This window comes from Talpa occidentalis, unplaced genomic scaffold, assembly GCF_014898055.3.
Source record: "Talpa occidentalis isolate TD23 unplaced genomic scaffold, MPIMG_talOcc4v2.1 talOcc4.8, whole genome shotgun sequence".
Lineage (NCBI taxonomy): Eukaryota > Metazoa > Chordata > Mammalia > Eulipotyphla > Talpidae > Talpa > Talpa occidentalis.
The window spans coordinates 22853310-22880226 of record NW_023605194.1 but is presented as its reverse complement, the minus strand read 5'-3'; the positions used below and the strand labels follow the sequence as shown (position 1 = coordinate 22880226).

The following is a 26917-nucleotide window of genomic DNA, read 5'->3' as shown; positions in this document are numbered from 1 at the left end:
GAGAAAGCAAGCGCATGAAGAGAGTAAGCAAATTACTTCTCTGAATTGGAATTTCCTTATCTGTAGGATAGGAAACACTACTACGATTTACTACTAATGGCTTACCAGGTCATAGGGGAGGAGAGAGTTTAATGATGAAGGGGAACAAAATAAGATGCCCCCATATGTGCCACTTTGACATATGGATTATGTTGAGCTGAAGGCAATTCAAGACACAGCAGACTCTAGAAAAACTTTTACCTCTTCCTCAATGACTGTAAAGAATTTCAAAGGGGGCCTATGCCAGAAAAAGAGTGATTATCAAAGACAACTTTTTTTTTTTTTTGTCTAAAAGACCTGTCTGCATGGCAGGACAAACATCTAATAACCAAATATCTGCTTTTCTTACTGTCCTATGAACTATCTTCCTCCTCTTTGAAGCACCAGGCCCCTAGCCCCATTCCTTAGCTCTGGATGGCTAATAAACTTCAATTGTTCAACTTGCCCTTGAGTTTCATGTCTCTGAGCTCCCATATGTATATAATTACATTTGCTTTTTCCTGATAATGTGTCTCATATCAATTTAATTATTTAACCTAGTCCAAAAACTGAAAAAGGAGGAAGGGAATTTTTTCCCACCTCTGGGGCATGATTATTGCTATTTTATAGATGAGAAACTGAGGCTTATGGAGTAAAACAACTTGTTTAAAATAACCATTAAGTGTGGAGCCAGGGTTCAGACTTAAATGTCTCTGATTCCCAACTCCATGCTTCGCATCAGTACATCCCACATTATAGCAGGTAGTGTTACTGATAATATGCATTTTAACTGAAAGAGTATTTCACAGGTTCAAGTACGTAAGTACTCTGGCTAACTATATGTCCTCCTTTAGATGCCACCCCAGTCACCCCAGATTATTGCTTGGTGCCTGTGTCTGGAATTTGTTCCCCACGACCGACTGTTCAGGTAGGCTACTTTATGGAAGCACTCAACCCCCAGTCAGCAATTGGAAGCTAAGGGCGGGGCGGGGCTGGTCGGAGCGGAGGGCTGGTCGGCCCAGGTCTGGCTCCAGGAGCACGCGCAGTCTTCACAAACGGTGACGTAAGAAAAACGCGGCGGGGGCGACCGCGTAGGGGCCGGTTCTGATTGGCCACCGTTCGCGCGCGAGGGGTCGTGCCTACTCGTCGCCAAGTAAACAGGGAAGGTAGAGGCGGGTCAAAGAGGCCCCGCGACGTGATTGGCCAGGCGGGGTGGGGGCGTCGTGGATTGGTTCCGGCAGCAAGCTCAGCTGTGTGGAGCGCGCCGGGCCGCGGAGCCGGCGGCCTGAGGGATGGACGAGACGAGCCCACTAGTGTCCCCCGAGCGGGCCCAACCCCCGGAGTACACCTTCCCCTCCGGCTCGGGTGCTCACTTTCCGCAGGTGCCGGGGGGTGCGATCCGAGTGGCGTCGGCGGCCGGCCCGGTCCCTTCTCCGCCGGGCTCGCCAGGCCACGACCGGGAGCGGCAGCCGCTGCTGGACCGGGCCCGGGGTGCGGCGGCCCAGAGCCAGACCCAAACCGTGGCGGCGCAGGCCCAAGCCCTGGCCGCCCAGGCCGCGGCGGCGGCGCACGCCGCGCAGGCCCACTGCGAGCGAAACGATTTTCCCGAGGACCCTGAGTTCGAGGTGGTGGTGCGGCAGGCCGAGGTGGCCATCGAGCGCGGCATCTTCCCCGAGCGCATCTACCAGGGCTCCAGTGGAAGCTACTTCGTCAAGGACTTGCAGGGGGTGAGAGCGGGCTGTTGGCTTTGGGGACGGTGGGTCTGTCCGGGGGAGTTTAGGGCTTCGCACGTCCAGCGGGAGAAGGGGGGCTGTGAGACTGCAAAAGAGGGAAACTTCACCGTGCGGAGCCGCTTGGCAGGATTTCGGGATGTCACTAAGGACTGGTCTTGGGAAAGCTCTGCGGATGAAGAAATAAATCAGAACCTGCTTGGTGGGGGAGGAGTGAGCGGAAAATGAAAAGAGGAAATTGACCAGATACACGCAAGACACTTTGTAGTGTGATGGGGCAATCTCAGCCTATCAGAGGACAGAGAGGCTGGGGGATGCTGCTTTCTAGAGGTTCCTTTTTCTTCATTTCTGATTCCTCAGCTTTAGACTGTTGAAACTACTATTAGGTCATTGATCTACAGATTTGAGCTCGGGGCCTGTTCTCTCCTTTTGGACTGATCTGTTCGGTGTCTGTAGAGACGTTCTCCCTTCGACTGAACTCTTTTTGTCACTGTGCTTTGAGGAGGATGGGTGACCTGTCAGGGACTCTGACGGGTCAGTTCCAGCCTTCTGTATTGTGGGATGTGTCCTGCCACCGTCCCAGATCTCTTATTGGCAGACATTGGTGATATGAGTGGGTGGACTCACCAGTTTCATCTGTTTTGGTTATTGCTCACTCTGGGAAATTGTTCAAATCCTCTTTTATGGTTCCTGAGTTTGGAATGAAAAACACGGGGCTCTCAGCCACTTTTTACTTTCATTTCTCTCTCATGATTATTAATTTGCTTTCCAACTAAAGCATAGTGTTTGCTGACCTTTATTTCGTCCCCTGTGTGTGTGTACGGGAGGATGGGGTGGGATGGGAATGGGGCATGGAGTGACCTTTCTCCTGTTGAGAACTGCACAACAATCTAAGCATCTAGATCAAATCACAGGTATCATTGGAAGAGCAGTGGGTCAAAACATTTCTTCTTCCCTGTCAAAGTTCTCCGATTGTACCAGGATGGTTTATTAGGGAAAAGTATTATTATATTTATTAAACTGATGGGTGTTAAAGTTCTCTCAAAATTTCCCTGCGTCTCTCTTATGTGAACTTTTTAAACGGATGGTGTATTGTTTTGATAGGAATGCGAGTGATCAGGATGGGCTGTGACTCGTAGCTCTTCGTTAGATTCATTCTCCAGATGTCATCGCTGGATTATGAAGAATCAGAGAGTAATTCTATCATCAATTCAGTTAATATAAACTGAGTTGGGGAAAGCTTTGAGAATAATATATCTTCCTAAGTTCTTCAAATACAGAAGCAGTAAGTTAAACTGAAAGCTCAAAGGAGAACCATTCACTGTTAGAAGTAAAGAAGGGTAGGTATCCTGAGGTCTAGTTGTTAGCAACATGCTTTCATTTTTTTTTTTTTTTTGTAAGTGAACCAGAATGAGATCTGATGTATGAGGGTTTTTACTTTCATTGTTTGTGTGTGTGTGTGTGTGTGCGCGCGTGTGTTTTAGCTTGTTGGGTGATGGAAGAAGGGACAGAGATTGTCTTTGAGAGGTAGAGCAGTAGGAGGAAGGCTTTTGTTTTTCTTTCATGACACTGTTACAGCTCTGCCGGAAGTATGTCAGGTCAGCTGAGAAGTGATCTGGTACTCTGACAGGTGGGAGTAATAGGATCTCTCAGTTGTACCTGGCAGGTAAAGTGCTACCATCTCAGTGTATAAGACAGAGAATCATAGACTGTGGGTATATTTCTTGGTGATTTGCAGGATCCCAGTCTCTGAAATTTCCCGGCCACTGTCCTTTCTTAGAGGGGAAGTCAAAACACATGTGCTCTGTCAAAATTCATTAATGTAACCATCCTGCTTCCATTGAGGAAATGTAATTTAGAGTAGAAGACCACTTCCTAAATGCTGTCGTGGGCTATACTGGCCCACAGACTCCCTATAATTGGGCTTGTCATATTTGGCCTTGCTCCAAATGCATTTACCTTGTTTAACAATTGCTTAGATAGCACTTACTATATGCCAGCTACTATCTTAAGTGCTTTACAAATAATAACAACAACCTCAATAACATCCTTGAAGATAAGTAATATTATTATCCTTGCAGGTGATAACACTCAGGCACTCTCTCTAAAGAATTCGCGCAGCATCTAGAAGCTAGAGAGTGGGAGGCAAGATTCAGACCCAGATATACTAACTCCTGAGTTCATGCTCCTAACCAGTATGCTCTCCTCCCTCTGAGTTAGTCACTGAATTTCTGATTTCTCTTTTCAGCTAGAATATAGTCTTGGCTATGTATGGCAGAAAATTTAAAATTTTAAATAATAACTTGAATAAAAGTAATAAGAGTCCATAACTCTCATAAAAGAAGTCTACTGCTCAGGGCTGGTGTGGGATTTTGTTTTATCGGGGGTGCAGACTCCTTCCATCCAGCTGATCAGCTGTCCTTAGCATGTAGTTTCTACTTTGGGATCCTTTGTGATTACCCAAGACATCTTGTATACTCTTCAGTCAAGTTTTAGGAAGGAAAGGGGATATAAGCTCCCTCTCCCTTTAATACATTTCCAAAACGTTGTGCCAGATTCTTCTTCTTATATTTCGTTGTTTAGAAGTTAGCTGCAGTGGTGACTAGGAATTAGCCTATATCTTGCCCAGCTAAAACTCAGGGAGCTTGTGTCCAAAGAAAAGGGAACAATGATTGGGGGAACCAGTGGTTCTTATAACAGTTGCTTTTGCAGATAGAAAGTCCAAAAGGTTCTTGAAAATATTAGCCCTAATTCTACGTCCCGGTTAGGATGAGTTCTCCCTCAGGGCAAACAAATGGGTACCTGGAACAGCAAGATGGAAAATGCCAGATCAGAAATCTTGGTAGAGAATACTCATATTACCCTCTTCACTTACATCCTTGTCCTCAGGTCTCATGCCCAGTCACCTACAGAAGTGTTTTTTGAACATTTTCTCTTTTATGAGGCTAGCACTAATATTAGTTCATATTTACAAGAATCATAGAGAAGCATGTGATTCACTAGTATATTAAGAGGATTAAAATGAGATCTCACACATGAAAGCCCTGGCATAGTTCCTGGTGCTTAGCAGGAGATCAGCATGTTTTGTTTTGTTTTGAAGTTACATGCTTATTGACCTCAGGATTAGACTTTCTTGGTTACATGGCATTGAATAAAGTAAAAGTAGTATAATTTTGGGAAGATGCTTTCATGACCATTGAGGATAGTAATTCAATTACCAATAGTAATTGGTATTTCCTCCAAATTTTTACAGTCACACTCACATTTTCTAGGAAATTGGCCTTCATCAGTAATTACCAGGCATTTAAAAACCATGGGTTTTTTACAAATATAATATGGTATTTTTTCCCATTTTTCAAATGTAAAACTATAATACTGAATGTCCTTCTTCTAGCTATCTGTGCCCTCCAAGAAATTCTGATGTCCTTGTGCTTGGTTGAGAACCACACTCATAACTATCACCAAATAAAGACTCTCAAACAGAATAATTTTTTAAAACTAAAAGGTTAAGAGGCAGTCATGTTTGCATATCATCTATAATTGTAGTTCCTGAGATTTAAAGCATCATCTACTCTCTGTTATAGGGAGACAAGCAGGTCATAGTTTTAAGGCTGAGGCAGGCTGGGTCAGTGGCAGTGAATGGGAAAATAATGATAGGCTACATCTCTTTTATAACATTCAATTTGGATCTGTCTTCTTTCAGGGTCTTATATACTTGGAGCAGATCATCCCTGTCTTTTGTGAGGATAACATGTAAATAAGACTTTCTTCCAACCTCTGGAACAGAATACATCAGTTCTCAGAAATGATTCCGGGGCCTGAAGTAGTACCTTCTTGGAGTCCACAGATCAAAATTATTTCATATTAATTAATTTTTAAAAGATTTATTTATGCATACAAGAGCTGAGATACAGATCAAAGGTGTGGAGGGTGAGAGGATTTACCAGAGACAGAGTGGGGAACAGAACAGGCAGACTGACTGAAGTACACTGCTGAGGGGAGCAGCCGGCGAGACAAGAGAGGTCTGCTGCACCATATATGGGTTAGCTCCTTGGCTGGGGATCGAACTCGTGTTGCAGAGGCTGCGGACGGCTTCATAGGTAACGTCTTAACCCCTTGTGCCACCAGGGAGGCCCATTTCATATTAATTTAAAGACTTTGTTTTCCTTTTTCAATCTAATTTCTTTAAGCGTATAGAGGGGAGATTTCCAGAGGCTGCAGGATGTGTGATATCAAAACTGGTTGAATACTAAAGGAAGTTCTATTCTATTAACCCAAACGCTAGGGAGATTTGCAAAAATGTAAAACAATGCCATTCTTCTCACTGAAAATTGTTTTTAAAAAGTTGCTTTTCATGGGCCTTCCTGGTGGCGCATGGGGTTAAGCACAGCCCTATGAAGCAATCCGCAGCCTCTGCAGTAGGAGTTCGATCCCTGGAGGTCAGGGAGCAACCCATATGGCGCAGCAGACCTTTCCTGTCTTGCCAGCTGCTCCCCTCAGCAGTGTATTTCAATCCGTCTGCCTGTTATGTTCCCCACTCTGTCTCTGATGAATCCTCTTACCACCACCCCCACCTCTGGCCTGTACCCCAGTACTTGTATGCATAAATAAATAAATCTTTTTTAAAAAAGTTACTTTTCATAACAACGTATCCCTTAGGTTAACATGTAATGGATTTATTTTTATTATTAAGTGAATTAATGCTTTTAACATTTCATTTTTAATTTCTGCTATTAGAAAATACAGATTTTGCCCACAAAAACAAAGGTGTTTGGGCTCCTTAATAATTTTTAAAAGTTTGAAGGTATGTTGAGACCCAAAAGTTTGAGAGCTGTCTACTTCATTCTTACCAAACTTAAAAAAAGAACAAACTTGTTTTGTTAAGTTATTTCTGTATATATTTCACTGTGCAACATGTTATGTGCTTGACTGTCCTAGATTTTCACATGGCATAATACCTTCCTTAGGGCTACTGGAAAGATACCAGAAATCCTTTGTTTCCAGTTTCCAATGAATAACCTCTTGCTTCCTCATGCAATTCTGTTTTTATCTCCAACTTCTTGCTGCTGCTTAAGCTTCCTGTACCTTACCTTCTTCATTAAAAGAGAATTAGTAAGTGAATGTTAAGGAAAAGTGTTTTGAAAATATTGGCATTAAACTGAAGCTTTCTTCTAAATGCAATGAAGGAATTGAATGTACATTAAAGAAGAGAGAGAATGGTAAGAAAAAAATAAGCAGTAATTACTTTATTTCTCAACCAAAGTGGTCAGTGTCTTTCTAATTTGAATGGTTAAGTTGATTTCTCTGACTAAGGAGAGTGTTCTTCATTATTCAGTAACACAGTTGATTATGTAAGATGAACATTAGCTTTGGAAATTAGGCCAGTGATTTACTTATATATCTAATTAGCAACCCCTCAGAGCGTTCACACAAACTTGGTGCTGAGCAAGTGTTAATAGAACCAAATTGGTCTGAGGCCTACACTTAGTCCTGAAAAGCACTTGTCTCTCTTTCTGTCTGAATGTCCGCCTGTTCCTCCATCCTTCCCACTCTACCATTCCCCCATTTGTCCAGTCCAGGCACTATTATTTATGAAACCCTTGTAATACTAACATGCTTTTAGAGTTGGTGAAATGCTTTCTGCTTATCCGTATGGTGAGAAGAAATCGAAAGTTTGAGAATTCAGTCTGCAAATGATGATTGGCTGCTGTCTTAGCCTACAGTTTCCGGTTTCTTTAAGTGGAGTATTTAAATCTCAGTCCTGATGTTTTCCAGTCCCTGCTAGTATTAGGGATATCTTAGTTTTCCATTTGGGGACCGGCTTGTTGAACTCCATATTGTACCTTAGTTGAACTGTTGGGCTCTAGGATGTGTGTCAGGTTGTCTTGTGGTTTCACTGCCCAGGTTCCAGAGTTTACTGTGGTCTCCTCAGTGGTTCTCTGAGTGGCCAGCCCCTTACTGGTACTTCTGTGTGGTTCAGAGCTGACACAGAGAAGAAGCAGAGATAGAGAGGAAGATTGCTACTTAGGCCTCTTACTAGCCACTGTGGATAAAAAATATAATTCTGAAGACTTTTGACATGAATATATGCATTGAACTTTTTTGGGGGGTATGTTTGCTGTGTTTAAGAATATATTAATTCTTTTGGAGGGAGGAGGAACATTCTGTATTTCTCTTACCGTCTCAGATCCTTGCAAGGCTTCTTGAAGGAACTGACCCCAAATTGATTAGTAATTGTTGGAGACATGTACCTAGCCAGTTCTTCATATGAGTACTTAATGCAGGCAGATAGATGAGTGTTTTATGCTGTGACCTGCCATTCAGGAAGTGACACCCACGGGAAAATGTCTTATGATCTAGACTAGCTTAAGTTCGCTGTGGGGTAAAGGGAGAGGGAGAGTCATATGACATGAAGATGAATCACTGGAGTATATACTATACTTTCTTTGAAATTACCAGTTTGGGGACAGGAGGGAAGGAGGGCCTGCTGACCGGGGGCAGAGACCTTCAGGAGGGACGCCATAGTTCCTGAGCTGCAGCAGGACCCCATATTTCCAGGCACCTTTGAGGATTCAGTTACCATCCGCTAGGGAAGATGGATTTTAATCCTTGTGGCATTTCCTGTCTTGATTTGTTGCCCATCACATTTACTTAAAAGAACTCCATTCTAACCAGGTAGCAGATTCCTTTACCTGCTATGATTTTTCTCCTTTGTTGCTTTTTTATTTTGCCATACCTAACCTTTTATTTTAAGGTCTTATTAATACTCAGGAGGTGGGGTAGTAAAACTGATAGAGGAAATCAACCATTAATGAAGGAATTGTCTTACCCTCATTTCTTTTTTTTTTTTTTTTTAAAGATTTATTTACACAAGCACTGGATACAGTCAGAAGTGCGGGAGGGTGAGAGAATTCACCAGAGCCAGAGCGGGGAACAGAACAGGCAGACTGACGAAATACACTTCTGAGGGGAGCAGCGGGCGCGGCAGGAGAGGTCTGCGCCTTGTGGGACCCTTGCTGGTAGCCGGGGATCGAACCGGCGCTGCAGAGGCTGTAGGCAGCCTCACAGCCCAGCGCTCAACCACTGCGCCACCAGGGGAGGCCCTTGCCCTCCTTTCTTAATACTTGATTTGCCTCTGTTGATTATTTTTTGACTTTACACAATTGACACAGAGTAACAGTATGTTCGTATGTACCTTGGAAGTTGGGATTTGATGGTGTTCAATTTCTGTTGTACATAGCAAACTTGGAAACTTCTTTGGCTATAGCCTTTTCTAAATAGTGGGTTCGTTCCTTGCACACGTGAGTTGGTGTCTTCCCCTTAGAAGCTGGGGAGAGGGTTGTGTCTGACAGTAAGTTGGGGTTTTCTGTCTTTGCCCTCTCTCTTTTTGTACATCTGTCCTTTAAAATACCATTTTGTTTTGTTACTGCCTGTAGGAGTGGCCTGCGTGGGGTGGTGGGCATGCTGGGCTCAGCATGGGCCTGTGAAGAGAGGATGACAATTGGGAGGCTGGAAGGAAAGGGGTTGTGTCTGGAGGCCAGGCCTAAGGCCTGCTGAGATTTACTTCTGGTAGCAGGTAGACTTCATAAAGGAGTCATGGTGCCTTCACCCTCTCATTTCCTTCTAGAGTCCTGCTGTTTTGGTCTGTAAGCTAGTTTAATCAACTTGCCCTTAACGTCCTCTTTTTTTTATTTTATTTTATTTTGTAGAAGATTATTGCTGTCTTCAAACCTAAGAATGAAGAGCCTTATGGACAACTGAATCCTAAATGGACCAAGTGGCTGCAAAAACTATGCTGTCCCTGCTGTTTTGGCCGTGACTGCCTTGTTCTCAACCAGGGCTATCTTTCAGAGGCAGGGGCCAGCCTGGTCGATCAAAAACTGGAACTCAACATTGTACCTCGTACAAAGGTCAGTGACCTGTCTCCAGGGAACCTTACTGCCTGGCCAGACTTTTCCTGGAGTCAAAGCCAGGCTACATGTTAGTGGGACTGCTAGGTCCAGTGAGGGCTATTTATGCTCCTATTTATGCTCAGCCTTTTGGGACAGGGTGGTAGGTTTAAGCTCATGATTTGATGTGATGAAAGTGATCCTGAGAAGGAAACACATGAAATTTTTGCATATTTTTTGGAAGATCTCTGACCTTCTGTGCATATTTATGGGTTCCCTGTATATTTGTATCCCAGATAACCTCAAGCTGGTTAGGAACCTGTTGACTGTTGTGGATCACTCTCTGAGAGTTCTGTGCCATTTAGTTCCTTTCTAGAATGGGCTAGCTGATAATCATCTGAGTACTTATGCATGATCTGGCAAGGAGAACTGTAGATGGACTGGCAATTAGAACAAAGGTTTGACCTAAACCTCTATAGTGAACTGACATGAACTTCTCCTCAGCCATCCTTATGCTATGCATTCTGGTGCTTGTCTAACTGTCTGGGCCTTAGTCCTCTCTGAGAGTCTGATGAAAACTATAGATCTTGGGCCTTCCTGGTGGCACAGGGGTTAAAGTCTCAAGCTATTGCCAGCTACTGCGGCACCCACATGGGCAGATCTCTCCTGTCTCACCCGCTGCTCCCCTCAGCAGTGTATTTCAGTAGATTTGCCTGTTCTACTTCCCACTCTGTCTCTGGAGAATCCTCTCGACACCCCCCCCCCCACACACACACCTCTGGCCTCAACCCCAATTCTTGGATGCATAAATAAATCTTAAAAAAAACAACAACCTGGGCCTCCCTGATGGTACAAGGGGTTAAGATACAGACTATGAAGCTATCTGCAGCCACTGCAGCATGAGTTCGATCCCCAGCCAGGGAGCTACCCACATGGCACAGCAGACCTCTCCTGACTCGCCCATTGCTCTCCTCAGCAGTGTATTTCACTCAGTCTGTCTGTTCTGCTCCCCACTCTGTCTCTGGTGAATCCTCTCACTCCCACACCTCTGGCCTGTACCCCAGTTCTTGTGTGCATGAATAAATAAATCTTTTTTTTTTTTAAAAAAGCTATAGATCTTGTTCCCAGAAAAAACACATCTATTAGCAGTTATTATTTTATATATAATTATAAATATAATTTTCAGGGGGATGATTCATAGACAAGTTGAAGTCTATCCATTTACTCCCTAGGGACCATGCCTCTAGATTAAAAACCCCTGCTTGAGGTTTTCTTTGAAGGTTTAAGTAGCAGATTCTGTGGGCAAAGAGATTGATCAGCAGGTAGGAACTTCCCTTCAAACTTTTTTTTCCTTTTTCTGTTTTACCAGGATATATTAGGAGCAAATGTGGCTGTTGGGAATGTTTAACTGTGCCTGCTCCTTTGCCATCAAACTCCAAACAATAAGCCTGTTAGTTTTGTAAGTTTGTAGTAGTCTGGACTTCTTGAAATTTCTTGAAATTTCCTTCTCTCATCCTAGCAAAGCACTATACTTCCAGTAAGCACCAGCTGAGTCAGTAAATGACTATCAAACCACAGGAAACAATACCAGAGAGCCTAAACTTCAGGTCTGCGGAGAGAATATTTGATTGTAGTTTCAGGCTTGTAGCTCTTTTACTGCCTAATCTTGTGCAACTCATTCTTTCCTTTGTGCCTCAATTCTCTCTCTATGCATCTAGTCAAATAGCACACTTTGACCATCTTGTATGATAATTAATGCTCTTGAGATCTCCTGCCTAACCTGAAATCCTCCTACTAGGCCCCTCCTAGACTGTAGAAACTCTTTTAAGTACTCCTTGCTCATCAATGTAATTTCCTTTTTTTTTTTTAATCTTAAATTTTATTTTTATATTCCCCCATACAATTGCAAACGCCCCATTCTGACCCCAATCCTTCCCCTCCCGCCTCCCACCCCCCAAAAAGTGTCTCTGGTTCATAGTTTTTTGTTGATTTTGATTTTCACTTTCTTATATTCATTTTCCTGGTCCCTTATTTAAGTTTTCTAGATTCCTGCTATGAGTGAGACCATCCGGTATTTTTCTTTTTGGCTTATTTCGCTGAGCATGATCCCTTCCAGCGCCATCCATGTTGCTGCAAATTAATTTCCTTTCTTTACTAGGTAAATAGCTGGCTGCCCCGGGCCTGTGCCTGCCTGTTCTGCCTATGCTTCTGGAATGCAGTGGCCAAGAATTAGAGGGCTTGAGTCAATTTTAGCTCTGCAGCTTTTTAATGGGTCACCCTCGGGCAAGTCATTTAACACCCCCTCCTCTGTTCTGTTTTTTACCACTCATTTTGTACCCCTCAGTTTCCTCTCTATAAAAATAGGGATATAGATAGTTCCTACTTTTATAGGGTGGCTTTTAAGATTATGTAATATATTCCACATAAACAGTGCATGGCACAATATAAATACTCCATACCTATTAGCTTGGGGTATTTTTATGACTAATCTGTAATGTTACTTTCCTCCACCCCCCAATCCTTTTTTTCCCCCATCTCTGGTCTTCCTCTTCCCTATTAGAGAATCTTAATGAGGGCTGATGATCTTTTGCATCAAAGATTCAGCAGCAGCTAAAACACTAGCTACATGCGACTGAGACGTGAGAGAACTTTGCAAGCTTTACATACAGCTGCTAGAGAATAGTAGGAGGAAGTCTCTTCCCTCTTGGCCTCCCCACCCTTGTGACAGGATTCTATCCGGTCGATCAGAGGATCTGTCACTATGGAAACAGGGCTCATATTGTATGGGATTTCAAATAGTAGGGCTCTAATTCTCACTGCCTAGCTGTTTCTGCTCTGTGTTTTTGTGAGGTTTCAGATTTTGATAGCTTCATTAGTCATAGAAAAAGTGGTTTTAAAGCATGATCAAAAATAAATCTGATAGGGCGTGGGGAAAAAGGGTTATTTATGGCTTGAGATAACTGGGGTTTTTACCATGGAAACTGGCAAGGTGATCTTAGGAGAACCTTTTTTTCCACTTTCTTCTTGTGCCTGTGTTTCCTGATTTTTAAGGCAGGGAGTGCCAACCTGTAGCACCTTTCACATCCCCTTTAGGTACTCATACTGGATGGACCGATGGATGAATGAATAGATCAACAGGTGGGAGGGAGGGAATTATTTTGCTGCAATCTCTCTCTTTATGTTCTCTTAAGTATTTTGATATGTTATTTCACTTATATGTTTCATTGATATGTTATTTCATTAGTTATTTGCAATAAATTTTGCAAGGCTTAGAAAAAAATTTTCTTAAAATTTAAAATTTTAGGTATTTCTCTGCTAAAACCAACTTGTTGCTACCTATGAAAACTCTGAATGTAGGGCCTTCCCGGTGGCGCAGCGGTTGAGCGCTAGGTTGTGAAGCTGCCCACAGCCTCTGCAGCACTGGTTCGATCTCCGGTAGCTCCCTGGCCACCAGAGGAGGGTCCTACATGGTGCGCAGACCTCTCCTGCCACCCGCTGCTCCCCTCAGCAGTGTACTTCGGTTCTTCTGTCTGCTCTGCTCCCCGCTCTGGCTCTGGCGCGTTTTCTCACCCTCCCCCGCTTCTGACTGTACCCAGTGCTTGTATAAATAAATAAATAAATCTTTAAAAACAAAAAAAACTCTGAATGTAACTTATTCATTCATTCACTTAATATTTAGTGATCATGTGTCAGGCACTGTGTTAGGTGCTGAGGATTCTAATGTGAATAAGATGTTCTCTTATTCCCCAAATTTCATTAGTCTTAAGAGAGAAATTATATATATGAATGGATACTCACAAGACAGTGTGGTAGGTGTGATAATAAAACTACATATGGATTATGATTATAGTGATATCACAATTTTATAATCAAATGTAATACTAATGGCCCATTTTAAAAATGTTTTTTTTTAATAGGCCATGTGCATACATCTAATGCAAATATCAGAAGGCACCCTAAAATAAACAGGGAAGAGCAATTTAGCCCTTCTTTCACCTCTGTTTTTTACCACTCAGTTTTTTTTTCCCCTTTGAGGCAGCTGCTATTACTAGTTTCTTGTATAATATTACAGATACAGTCTGCATAACTAAGTGTATGTATAGCAATGTAGTACAAAATCCAAAAGAAGAGTATAGGGTATGTTGCAACTGTGGTTTAGTACAGTCGGAATTAATTTCTTGCTTACATCATAGATCCAGACCAGGTAGGCAGCTCTACTACAGTCCATGTCATGACAAGGGGTCTAGGATCCTTCCATGATGTGATTTTGCTATTTCAGAGCCCTTCATTTTCAGCTGCACAGATTGGGGAATATGAACTAAGAGTCATGGGAGATTTTAGGGATTAGGCCTGGAAGTGATGTACATGTATTACTTTGTCAAATTCCTCTTGTCCAAAGTAATATATACCCTATCTTAGCTTCTATCAAAGCTGAGAAATGTATTCTTTCCATGTGCCCTGAAAGAGGGACAGTATTGGTGAGCATCTGGCTATTCCCTGCCATAGTTCCATGAACTTGACACTAACCTAGGTATTGCTTCTCTTTCCACTGTAGGTAGTATACCTGGCCAGTGAGACCTTCAACTATAGTGCCATTGACCGAGTGAAATCCAGGGGCAAGCGGCTTGCATTAGAGAAAGTGCCAAAAGTTGGGCAGAGGTTTAACCGCATCGGGCTGCCACCAAAGGTATAGACTGCACTTATCTGGCTTATCAAAGGGGATTTGTAGTGGTATAACCATCTAAGTGGTGAAGCAGGGTGCCTGCAGACCTGCCTGGAAGCTCCCGTCCTCATTTCTGTCAGGGTTCTACCGTTCGGAGAATAATTCTCCCGAGAGTGGAGACCTTAACTTTATCACTTTATTCCTTTGGACTGTTTAAATGGGCCTCTTGGATTTTGTTGGGCTGTCATTGTCACACCCTTTTTCTCCTATACTTGCAAGGAAATGAAGAAGTAAAGGTCTTTACCACTTTCTCCTTTAATGATAAACTACAGTCCTTGTTGGATATCTGGCTTAATGCTGGGGTCTTTGGACTTAGGCGCTAGGGAAATACCTTTATTCCTCCTTCTTGGTTGCAGGTTGGTTCATTTCAGATCTTTGTTGAAGGCTACAAAGATGCAGACTACTGGCTACGGCGTTTTGAAGCAGAGCCTCTCCCTGAGAACACTAACCGGCAACTACTGCTGCAGTTTGAGCGCTTGGTGGTGTTGGATTACATCATCCGCAACACTGGTGAGTGTCTGTGTGGTTCTGTCCCTGTGCCAGACTGTGGTGAGGCACTTAACAGTGGAGACCTGATGGCTTGCAGACCTTGGTAGCAAAGTGCCTTGCCAGGATGAGTTGGTTTTTCCTAAGTCAGAAGTGTAGGCACATTCAGGGAGTCTCTGAATACTTTTTCAAGACAGGTTATATCCAGGCACATAACGTGCATTTATCAGTAGTGAGGCCTGGAGCCAGTATTTACATTTCAACCATAGCCTCTCCTGGTCTCTGGGAAAAGCCACTTGGCACTTCCAAAGCACCATAAAAAGTGCTCTAATCCTTGACCCCTAGTCATCGTTGCAGCAGCAAGACCTATCACAGAACAGTTTTGTCTTTTAAGTATCTTATATAAGCGGACTCATACAGTATTTGTCATTCTGTGACTCGTTTATTTCACTTAATGTACTCATTTGATTCATGTTGTAGCATATGTCAGAATACCTTTCCTTTTTAAAAAATAATATATGTTTGTGCTACATTTTGCTTATTCATTCTTCTTTCAATGGACATTTGAGTTGCTTTTACTTTTCAGTTATTAATAATGCTGCTATGAACATGGGTATACAGATATGTCTTTGAGATGCTACTTTCAGTTCTTTTGAGTATTTTGAGTATGCAGCTTTTCGAGTATTCAGAAGTAGAATTGCTGGACTGTATGATAATTCTATGTTTAATTTTTTGAGGAACCACTGTACTTTTCCCTCCCCACAAGGTTGCACTTTTATCCATTATTATCAGCAATGCACAGGAATTCCAATTTCTTTCCATCATTGCCACCATTTATTTTCTGGTTGTTTTTGACAGCTGATAGGTGTGAGGTGGCATCTCAAAGCTTTGGCTTGGATTTCTCTGTTGATTAGGGATTGGAGCATATTTTTGTGTGCTTTTAACCATATGTCTTCTTTGGACAAAGGTCCTTTGCCTATCTTCAAATCAGGTTATATGTTTTATTGTAGAAATTCTTTACATATTCTGGATACTAATCCATTATCAGATGGATAATGGATAATTATCCATTTGCAAATATTACCTCCCAATATGTGGTTTGCCGTTTTATTCTTTTGTTGCAGTTAATTTTTAAAATTTTCATGAAGTTCAATTCATGTGTTTTCTCTTGTCTGTGCCTTTAAGAGTCATATGTAAGAAATCATTGCCAAATCCAGTGTCACAAAGCTTTTTTTTTTCCTCAGTGTCACAAAGCTTTTGCCCTTTGTTTTCTTGTAAAATTTTCATAATTTTTGTTCTTAGATTTAGGTTAGGAGTCCATATGAATATCCATATGTGGATATTCAGTTTCCCAGCTCTCATTTGTTGAAAAGACTGACTTTTCCCATTGAATGGTCTTGCCACTCTTGACAGAATTCATTTGGCCCATATATGCAAAGGTTTATTTCAAGACTCTCTTTCCTATTCTGTGGGTCTGTAAATCTGTCTTTTTGCCAGGAATATGCTATTTTGATGACTTGACCTTCTTATAAGAATCATTTTGTAGTAAGTTTCAAAGTTTTGGAGGAAGTGTGAGTTTTCCAGGTTGGTTCTTTTTCTGGATTGTTCTACTGTTTGGAGTCCCTTGAGATTTTCTATGAATTTAGGATGAGTTTTTTTCTATTTTTGCAAAAAAAAAAAATCATTTGAGGGAGCCTCCCTGGTGGTACAGGGCTTAAAATCTCAGTGCTGGGGGCGGGGAGGGTGGGGAGAGGAAGGACTAGGGTCAAAATAAGAGGGGGTGCAATTGCATGGGGAATATAACCAAAATGAAAATGTATACATTGTGCAAAAATGAAAAATGATGTAAGAATTATATAAAATAAAATATTCACCCCCCCCCCAAAAAAAAATCTCAATGCTATCAAGCTATTGCCAGCCACTGTGGCATGAGTTTGATCCCTGGCCAGGGAGCTGAACCACATGGCACAGCAGACCTCTCTTTCTTGCCCGCTGCTCTCCTCAGCAGTGTATTTCAGTAGATCTGCCTGTTCTTCTTCCCACTCTGTCTCTGGTGAATCCTCTCACTCACCCCTCTAACCTCCTCACCTCTTGCCTACAGCTCAATTCTTGTGTGTGTAAGTAAATAAAATAAATCTTTAAAAAAAATTATTGGAATTTTGGTAGGAATTGCATTAAATCTGTAGATTGTGTTGAGTAGTATTGACATGTTAACAATATTAAGTCTTTCTATGAACATGTCTTTTCATTTATTATGTCTTCTTTAATTTTTTTTGGCAATGTCTTAGAGCTTTCGTTGCAAAATCTTTCACCTCCTTGGTTAAATTAATTCCTAAGTATTCTTTTTGATGCTACTGAAAATGGAATTGCTTTCTTAATTTCCTTTTGGGTTGTTCAGTGTTAGTGAATAAAAATGCAACTGACTTTTGTGTATTGACTTTTTATCCTTATACTTAGCTGTGACTCTGTTTTTTTTTCCTATTTTATTTTTAATTTTTAATTTTTTTAAACAATATTTTCTTCCTCCCACCCCCTCAGGTTGAGTTCCCTTAGAATTTCCTTCCCCAAGGCACCTGTACACCATCACTACAGTCTCCTGTTCTCTTCCCTTTCTCCCTGTGATTCCTCTCCCTCCTCCTCCCCTGCAGTATGTCTCTGATTTGTAATTATTTGCTTTTGCTTTGTTGTTTTTTGTACTGTTATTATTTTTTTTTACACTGATGTCTTATTTGATTCCCCTATATTCCTGTTGTAAGTGAAACCATTCGATATTTTTCTTTTTCCTTCTGGCTTATTTCACTGAGCATAATTCCTGCTAGCTTCATCCATGTTGCTGCGAATGGCATGAGTTTATCTTTTTGGATTGCTGAATAATATTCCATTGTGTATAAATACCACATCTTCTTGATCCAGTCATCTATTTTTGGGCATTTGGGTTGTTTCCAGTTTTTACCTATTGTAAATAGTGCTGCAGTAAACATAGAGGTACAGGTGTTCTTTTGAATCAGTGTTTTAGCTGTGACTCTATAGGGTTTTCTTTTTCTTTTTGGGAGGTGGGTGTCTATATTCTGCCCTTCTACATTTCTTTTGAGGGGGAAGGTATCTACATTTTGCAAACATATGAGTTTACCTCTTCCTTTCTGATTTAGCTCCCTTTTATTTATTTGTTTTTTCTGAATAGAAGTGGTGAAAGTAGGCTTCCAGGCCTAGATCTTAGAGGAAAAGTGTTTAGTCTTTCACCGTTGAATTTGTTTACTAGGGGTTTTCATTTTTATTATGGTGAGGTTGTTTCTTTCTACTCCTAGTTTATTTGGTGTTTTTATCAAAAAAGAATGTTGAATTTCATCAGATATTTTTTCTGCATCATGATGATGGTGTGTTTTTCCCTTCATTCTGTTATTGTGTTGGGTTACATTGATCAGATGGTACAAGTGTTACATTGCACAGATGGACTAAGTAAAATAGCTAGTCCACCATTACTGAAAGTGAAAGCCAGTTTTTCTACTAACTTTATATTTCTGTTGACAGATCGAGGCAACGACAACTGGCTGATTAAATACGACTGTCCCATGGATAGTTCTAGTTCTCGGGTAAGAGGTTGATCTGTATCTTGAAGAAGATGATGAGATAGAATATATGCATAATAAGGAAATACACATCATAGAGATTTAGGTCATATAAGTTCAGAAAAATCAGGATGGCACTTATGTTAAAAATGATAGATTAATAATTGGTATAGTTCTTCTTAATCTTTTTATTTAAGGAATATCCTACTAAAGGATTTTAGCAGGGATAAGTAGAAGAAAAGCTCAAATAAGTTTGGGACATATTACATACCTTGTGCCTTTCTTGGAGATTCACAGTACACAGCATGGTAAATACATGGAGAGTAGTGTATTAAATGAATCTATTGTGTTTGGCCAAGTGATTTCTAAACTTTACTGACCATGGAATACTTTTCTTATAGCAGATCACAATACTGTAGGACATAAGTTCCTGCAACTTTCTTTATTCACTCATTGCTTTCATATTCCACTCTTCTTTTTCCATGCTCAGGCTGAACATTTTTTAAAAATAGCAGGAAGTTCTCCCCCTCCCCCCTCCGCCATGGCACAGGGTTTAAGTCTCAGAAGCCACTGGTGCTTGAGTTTGATCCCCAGCCAGGGAGCTGACACACATGGCAACAGACCTCTCCTGTGTCACCCACTGCTCCCCTCAGCGGTGTATTTCAGTAGATCCGTCTGTTCTGCTCCCTGCTCTATCTCCGGTGAATCCTCTCACACACACCCCCCCCCCCACATACCTCTGGCCTATACTCCAGTTCTTGTATGCATAAATAAATAAAAATAAATCTTTTGAAAAATAGGAAGTCTACCTGGAGAAGAAAGAAGTTTGTTTTTATTCCTCATGGTGTTTTTTTTTTTTTTTCAGTTTTTTTGAGATATGATTGACATATAACATTGTGCAAACTTAAGATGTACAGTGTGATGATTTGATATACTGTTATAAAATGTTTAACCACATTAAGGTTAGTTAATACATTTTCATTGTGTTTTTAATTTTTAACTTCCTTCTCTAATAGTGATTCTCAAACTGCATACATCAGGATCACCTGAAGTGCTTATTTAAAAGTAGTACAGATTCTTCAAATCTTTCCCCCATTAAGTCAGGTAAAACTCAGGCATCCCAGGGGATTCTGGTGCAGGTGTCCTGGACCCACGCTACCTGTTCCTGCGATGGCACCAGTGAGCTAGAAGTGTAGAGCCAAGGACACAGTTGCGAGAATGTCTGATGTGGGCTCTCACAGGAAGCCTGCCCTACTCTGTTTATACTCACCTCTGCCCTTTCCTGTTTATGTATCACTCAAGCAGGGGAACAGGCTCCTGTATCCAAGAGCAGCCAACTGTTATCTCCCATGGTGCTCTTATCTTGCTGGAATATGTGGTCACTGTTAGTGAAGTGGCATCTGACTCAAGGGTCACACAAAAGAACCTTGACCAACTGATGATTTTCTTTTCTTTTCATATTCTGAGGATTCTCATTGCCTTTTCCTAGGAGGGATGACTTATAGTAATTTTTGTTATTGTCGTTTTTCTTAAGACTGTGGCAGCGCCTAGGGAAGCATACCTTTTCTATGATAGCTTCAGGAGACTCTGAGAACTCTGAACAGGCCAGGTTAAAGGTGCCATGAATATATAATATTCAGATTACAATATGGAAACTAGTTCAAAGAATGAATAGTTGAATAAGTATTAGTGCCTAAGAGGTTGAGATGGGATGTTTTGCGACTACTTTAAAGGGCCTGAGGCTGGTGGGACCCTAGTATTTAGTCTTTCCTTACTCTACAGGATGCAGACTGGGTGGTGGTGAAGGAGCCTGTCATCAAAGTTGCTGCCATAGACAATGGGCTGGCTTTCCCCCTGAAGCATCCTGACTCATGGCGGGCATGTAAGTCTCAAGACCACTGTGGTCTGTCTTTTTTGCTCAGTTTCAGTTTTCTCATCTGTGCGGTGGACATTATACCACCTCAATCTCAGTATTGTTCCAAGAATTAATGAAATAATGCAGTTCATGCACTTTAGCACAGTGGCTGGCCAGAGCAACTACTCCACAGTGTAGTATTTTTTTAGTTATTATCTTTTTATTCTCATTGGGAACATAGATTTGGGTTTTCTCATCTCCATATTACAGTTTTCTTATTCTTAATGAGGCCTGTCTTATAATTTATTCTGTTTGTGTCTCTAAACATAAGAACTGTCAGTGTCCTATTTTCCTCATTGCCATCTTGGAAGCCAGGCACTGCCCTGTTATACTGAGAGACTTTTGGAAATATGGAGAGATATAAGTACTAGCCTGTTTTATTTTTGAAGGAATATCTGACTGTCTCAGTGGCAAGCAATTACTTCTAGATAGGCTTATGTTTTGGAAGGCCACAGAAAGCTTAGGAAAGAGCACAGACTCTGGGATTAGCTAGATCTGAGTTTGCATCCTAATTCCTTCACTTACTATGTTAAATTGAGGGTTAACTGCTCTTGTAAGTTTTCTTCCCTGTTGTATATCAAGGAAGGAGGGATTCTGCCTTTCGCAGTGTTCTGATAGGTCAAGGGATATTTTCATCACCATATTTCCTTTTGGCCTTTCCTCTTTTCAGATCCTTTTTACTGGGCCTGGTTACCCCAGGCAAAAGTCCCATTCTCTCAGGAGATCAAAGATCTGATTCTTCCAAAGATATCGGACCCTAACTTCATCAAGGACTTGGAGGAGGACCTATACGAACTCTTCAAGGTTAGCTGGGGGAACTTCAACCTTATCTCCAAATAGAAGTAGGAATTCCTAATTTTTTTTTGTTTTTTTTTTCCAAAGATTTTATTTATTTATTTGTTTGTTTATTATTTATACAAGCACTGGGTATAGTCAGAAGCACGGGAGGGTGAGAGAATTCACCAGAGCCAGACCGGGGAGCAGAACAGGCAGAAGGACCGAAGTACACTGCTGAGGGGAGCAGCGGGCGGCAGGAGAGGTCTGCGTGCCATGTGGGACCCTCCTCCGGTGGCCGGGGAGCAGCCGGAGATCGAACCTGCGCTGCAGAGGCTGGGGGCAGCTTCGCAACCCAGCGCTTAACTGCTGCGCCACCGGGGAGGCCCCCTAATGTTTTTTTCTAATTGGCCTGATAAAAGCCAAGAGAGAATGGCTAACATTCTTCTGACTTGTGTCTGAATAGCAAGATTCCCACATGTAGACAGACAGCAAGACCTGGTTGGGATTGGTTTGAAAGACATTGGCAGCTGTGATGAATCACACTGGTGTACGTTCTGTGTGTGCACCATGTGACTGCAGTGAATCTTAAAAGCTCTCATTTTCAAATGGAGCATGGGACCTAGAGTTCTTTAGTGTTAATAACGAGACTCGGCACAAGATTATATACTAGTTCTCTATTTTCTGCATCTGTGAAACAAGAAGTTCTTGGAGTGGTAGTAAACTTCAAGTTTTATAAGCCTCTTTTAGGTTTTCTTTATTAAAAAGTTTCTAATCAGGATAGGAAAATGGGTTCCTCTTAGTGGTTCATGCAAGTTCCATCTCCTGTCTTTCTTTTGCAGAAAGATCCTGGTTTTGACAGGGGACAGTTCCACAAGCAGATTGCTGTCATGCGGGGACAGGTAAGCCTGGGACATGTGGTGTTATCCCTGGGATTTCCCTGGGAGGGGTATGTTCAGTAAATATGGTAAGACTTGCATTTTACACTCTATTTAGTTTATATACATATTTGTGACTCTGCTCTAACACATGAGGGAGGAAAGGTAGCCCTCCCCCATCTCCTACTCTTCCATGGTATCCTTGGTATAGCACTTACTGTGTGCTTAGTTCTATGCCAATTACTCGATAGCTCATTGGTAAATTAACCCCGTGGACCCTGTCATCAGGTTGCTCAGGGCAGGATGTACAGCTTGGAGGTTAAGAACTAGCCTCAGGAGTCAGACTGCTTCACTATGTACAAGCCTTTGGCCTTGGACAAGAGCCTTTAATTCCTTGCTTGTAAAATGGAACCATAATAATACATTGCAGAGTTGACTAGAGGATTAATCAGATAATACATGTCAAATATTTGGTGAAAAATGGCACATTGTAAGCACTTAGATATTGACTATGGTTATAATTTTTGCTTTTTTTTTTAAAAAGATTATGCATAGAAGAGCAGGGGTACAGGCCAGAGATGTGGGGTGGGGGGGGGTGTATGTGTGAGAGGACTCACCAGAGACAGAGTGGGGAATAGAATAGGCAGACTGACTGAAATACACTGCTGAGGGGAGCAGCGGGCGAGACAGGTTAGGTCTGCTTCGCCATGTGGGTTGCTCCCTGGCTGGCTGGGGATTGAACTCATGCTGTAGAGGCTACACATTACTTCACAGTGCAGTGCTTAACCCCTGTGCCACCAGGGAGGCCCCATAATTTTTGCTTTTAATAAGTCATATTTCTTTTCCCACTTTACCTTCAAAGAGAGCTAAAGAAACCCCCAGAGCATCATTGACCCTCCAAGGCATAGTAAAAATATGTTTGTAAAATTGTTTAAAAACTCTATAGGGCACTGACATTGTGCTTGGAATTTTGAGGTTTTCTTAATGAGAGCTGGGATGGCCTCTCAGTTAAGGGTATGGCTGTGGTCAGAGTGCCTGGGTTTGAATACTGGCTCTGCCATTTACTAGCTGTGTGGTCTTAGACAAATTACTTAATCTCCCCTTCCCTTAGCTTCTCCATTGCAATATGGTATTAATAACAGCACTTATATCAAGGTTTATCAGTTGGAGTAGTGCCTGGCATATTGAAGTACTCAGTATGTGTTAACTACTTTTGACTGTGATTTTTATGTACAGAAAAGTCAGCTTCTCACATCTTTAAAAAGACAAGGTCTTCCCCATCATAATTATACATTTACTTCTTCCTACCATTTAGCTAAAGACTTCTGGTGAGAGCAATTCTGGGCTTACTGAGCCCATTTTTCCCTGGAAATGGTATAGAGGTTTTAAGAGCTGCAGTTATTATAGCTTCCTGAATACCAGTTATGTGGTCTTCCAACATTTCCCAAGTAAGGTAAGGGCCCAGTTAGGCTGGTAGAATTTTTGGAAACCTTAAAAGCCTTATGATGCACTCTGCTATTATAGAATTCAGCATAAAGGAACAAACTTCTCAAGTTTATGTAGACTGTACCTCTGTCCCTACTATACTGTCTTCTCTAATGCCCTCCCAACTTGGCCCCTTGCTCACATCATAGCAACCCTCCTCCCATTATACCCAGCTAGGGCCATTATCTAGAGCGACAAGGTTGAAGGGGGGATTGGGAGAGTAATTTTATCTTTCTCTCCATTTTGTGCTCTTCATAGCCTTAGAGAGCCTTTGGCATCTTAAACCTAGAGTGCCTCCCACTAAGTACTGCAAGTTACCATGAGCACCCAGCATGTAGATGGCTATTGTATCAGTCATCTCCTTGTTTTACCACTCACACCAAAGCAATCTAAGTCTCTGCTATATAGAAATCCTAGATACTTCTGGGAAGGAAGTTACAGTCTTCTACTTCTGTGAGCCATAATTACAGAGTGAACTGTATGAGGACCCTGGGCATAAGGAGAAGAGGGAAGGGCCCCTCGAGAATTAGAGCTGGGTAATAGATGTAGATACTCACCATGAAGGCTTCTAACCAAGTTAGATAAAGAAAACAAGGTCTGAGGGAAAACTTCTTTATCATTTGTCTCTCTACCTAGATAGATATGTTTTTTTGCAAATTTTTTGAAAGTAAATTACAGATGATTTGACATTCTACCCCAGTTACTTCAGTGTGCATGAGAGGCAGCTTCTGAACCAAAGGAAACACAAGAAGCCCCAACCAGAGCAGGTTTAAGTTGGGCGGTCCGCACAATTTACTCCAGTTCCATTTGAATGGTCTTTTAGCCCTCTGCCCTGGTCTTGTACTCAAGGCTCAGTATAGGTTGCTGACAAGTACCAAAACAATTAGGTAGAGGAGGAACTAGTTTCTGGTAGGATCCAGTTCTGACTTCTGATCCCAGTTGCAGGTGGATCTCTGCCTCTTTATGGGAAGCACTTGTGGGCCAAGTGTATATGTGGTTTAAGGGCAGTATCTGTGACCTTACTGTGAAAATCTTCAACATCTAGTGGTTTAAAGAAGTCTGTCATAGGACAACCTCAGCTTCTATGTTGTCCGACCAGAGAAGATGAGTCGTGGCAATTCTAATTTTGACAAGAAGAGAAAGTGTGTCTCACGGACACCTCTGAAATATCTATATGTAGACAAAAACTGGTAAGGAGCAAATACATTGTGGTAACCTGGATGTAATCCTGGAACAGAAAAACAGTGCTGGAAAAGCTAATAAGCTCTGCATTAAGTCGGGAATTTGGCTAATAATAATGTTCCAATGTTAATTTGTTATTTTTGATAAGTTTAAATTACAAAAGTTATGAGGAGCTAGGTAAATACAGGAGCTCTCTTTACTATCTTTGTAACTTTTCTGTAAATTTAAAATTACTCCAAAGCGAAAGTTTTATTTAAAAAACAAACAACATGATTATGAAGAGACAGCATTTGAGGGAGAATCCAACTCAAATGTTTTGATTTTTTAACACATGGTCTTTGTAGGAAAGCCAGAAAGAAAGGATAAACAACAGTAAGCAAATAAAGATCACCTCTAATTCCTTGACCCAGAGATAATCACTGCTGACTTCCAGACTTTCTCTGGATAGGTAGATAGGAAGATAGGTAGATAGGAAGATAGAATTTTAGAAAATCTAGGTGGATCACATTATAATAATGGTTCCTTATCTTTTTTTTTTTTAAAGATAATTTATGCATACAAGAACTGGGGTGCAGGCCAGAGGTGCGGGGGTGAGAGGATTCACCAGAGACAGAGTGGGGAGTAGAACAGGCAGATCTACTGAAATACACTGCTAAGGGGAGCAGCGGGCGAGACAGGAGAGGTCTGCTGCGCCATGTGGGTCAGCTCCCTGGCCAGCTGGCCAGGGATCGAACTTCTGCTGCAGTACACGGTGATGATCGCTTGATGGCACTTTGTCTTTAATCCCTGCACCACCAGGGAGGCCCCCCCTTATCCCTTTTTCTAATGACACTATGGTCAGCTTTCCACATCAATAAACTATAATTTTTAATTGTTCATTTCTTATCCCTTAAATTATTAAATGAATCCATATTCTTGGACATTTATGTAACTTTCACTGTTATAAATAGTACTGACTCTACTAGTTGAAACTAAGTGTTTTGTGCATATTTGTGATTGTTTCCTTAGTCCTTAAACATGGAATTGCTGATTCAGAGGGCCTATTCATTTTTAAATCTTTTTTGTTCACTTGCCTTTCTGAGGGACTGTCCCCTGAGCCAGCCCCACAGCCATGTCTACACACTCTCTCCAACTCTGAGTCATCGTCATCATCTCTGTCTTTGCTAACTGGAAGGGCAAAAAGAATAGGAGGTTTTTGTTTTAATTTGTACTTTTAAAATAACTAGAGAGGTTTCCATTTTTTGCTTACTGCGCTTTTATATTCTTTAGCCAATTGTACAATTTTCTGTTGCTGTGTTGTTTTTTATTGATTTATAGGAGCATCTGTCTGCTGGTTTCCTTTCAGAGGCAGACCTAGATGCCTAGGCCTTACCCTCACTGATCTCATTTCTCCCACTGCAGATCCTAAACCTGTCCCAGGCCCTGAAAGACAACAAGAGTCCCCTGCACCTCGTCCAGATGCCACCCGTGATTGTTGAGACGGCCCGTTCCCACCAGCGGTCTGCTAGCGAGTCCTACACACAGAGCTTTCAGAGTCGGAAGCCCTTCTTTTCGTGGTGGTAGCCCGCGAGGCAGACAAAGGCATATTGTCTGAGACTTGGCCTGGGAGGAAGCCTGGGGAGTGGATTGCAGGAAAAGCCTAAGAAGCTGGTGGAGAGCAGTGCCCTTCAGAGCCCTCCCTCTCTGCTCGCACCCTCCCTCAGGGCTTTCCCAAGCACTGGGAGAAACACAATCAGAGGGACAGTGCGTGCTTAGGGCCCCTCTGAGTGTTGGGGAAGGCTGGAGCTCCAGGCCAGTAGTCCAGATGCCTGGGAGGAGTACCTCCCTTCTAGCATCTCCTGAGGGCAGGCTGGGAAATTCCCTTCCCTCCCTGACACCCTGCTCTGTTGCAATTCCTCATTATATTCTGCATCAGAAAAAAAAATAATAACAAAAAGAAATTTAAATACTAGTAGCAAAACCCAGGCAGAATCCCCTATCCTCTCTTGTCAGAAACCTCTAACCCAGACTTATATTCGCATGGACCCAGATATTCAGGTGCCTCGCTGTCCTTCACTCCCATGGACCAATGCAGCTGAGTGACTCAGAGGACAACTGGTGACATGAAGTCCTGGGACAGAAAAAGCCACACCTTTCCTTTGGGTTTTTACCAGGTCTCTTCCCCGTCTTCCATCAGTGCAATAGTGAAAGCCTCCAAACACAGTTCTCATGGTGGGGATACTCTAGACCTCCCGGCAGTTCTGCATGTAATTGGATTGGCTCTGCTCTCTG

At 42.0% G+C, this 26917-nt stretch overlaps 1 protein-coding gene across 1 annotated transcript; it reads left to right on the top strand.

Moving 5' to 3' along the window:
* The first annotated feature begins 1238 nt into the window (after positions 1-1238).
* Positions 1239-26560, top strand: PI4K2A (phosphatidylinositol 4-kinase type 2 alpha). The gene is made up of 9 exons (XM_037495621.2): positions 1239-1745; positions 9458-9658; positions 14193-14324; positions 14717-14870; positions 18375-18436; positions 20195-20294; positions 20998-21131; positions 21944-22003; positions 26048-26560. The coding sequence occupies exons 1-9, from the start codon at positions 1311-1313 to the stop codon at positions 26207-26209; spliced, it is 1440 nt and encodes a 479-aa protein (XP_037351518.1). The 5' UTR covers positions 1239-1310; the 3' UTR covers positions 26210-26560.
* Positions 26561-26917: the final 357 nt, after the last annotated feature.

Coding starts and splice junctions, on each gene's coding strand:
- PI4K2A (XM_037495621.2), top strand. CDS start 1,311: ATGGACGAGACGAGCCCACTAGTGTCCCCCGAGCGGGCCCAACCCCCG. Junction 18,437..20,194: donor TGGATAGTTCTAGTTCTCGG/GTAAGAGGTTGA, acceptor CTTACTCTACAG/GATGCAGACTGGGTGGTGGT. Junction 20,295..20,997: donor TCCTGACTCATGGCGGGCAT/GTAAGTCTCAAG, acceptor TCCTCTTTTCAG/ATCCTTTTTACTGGGCCTGG.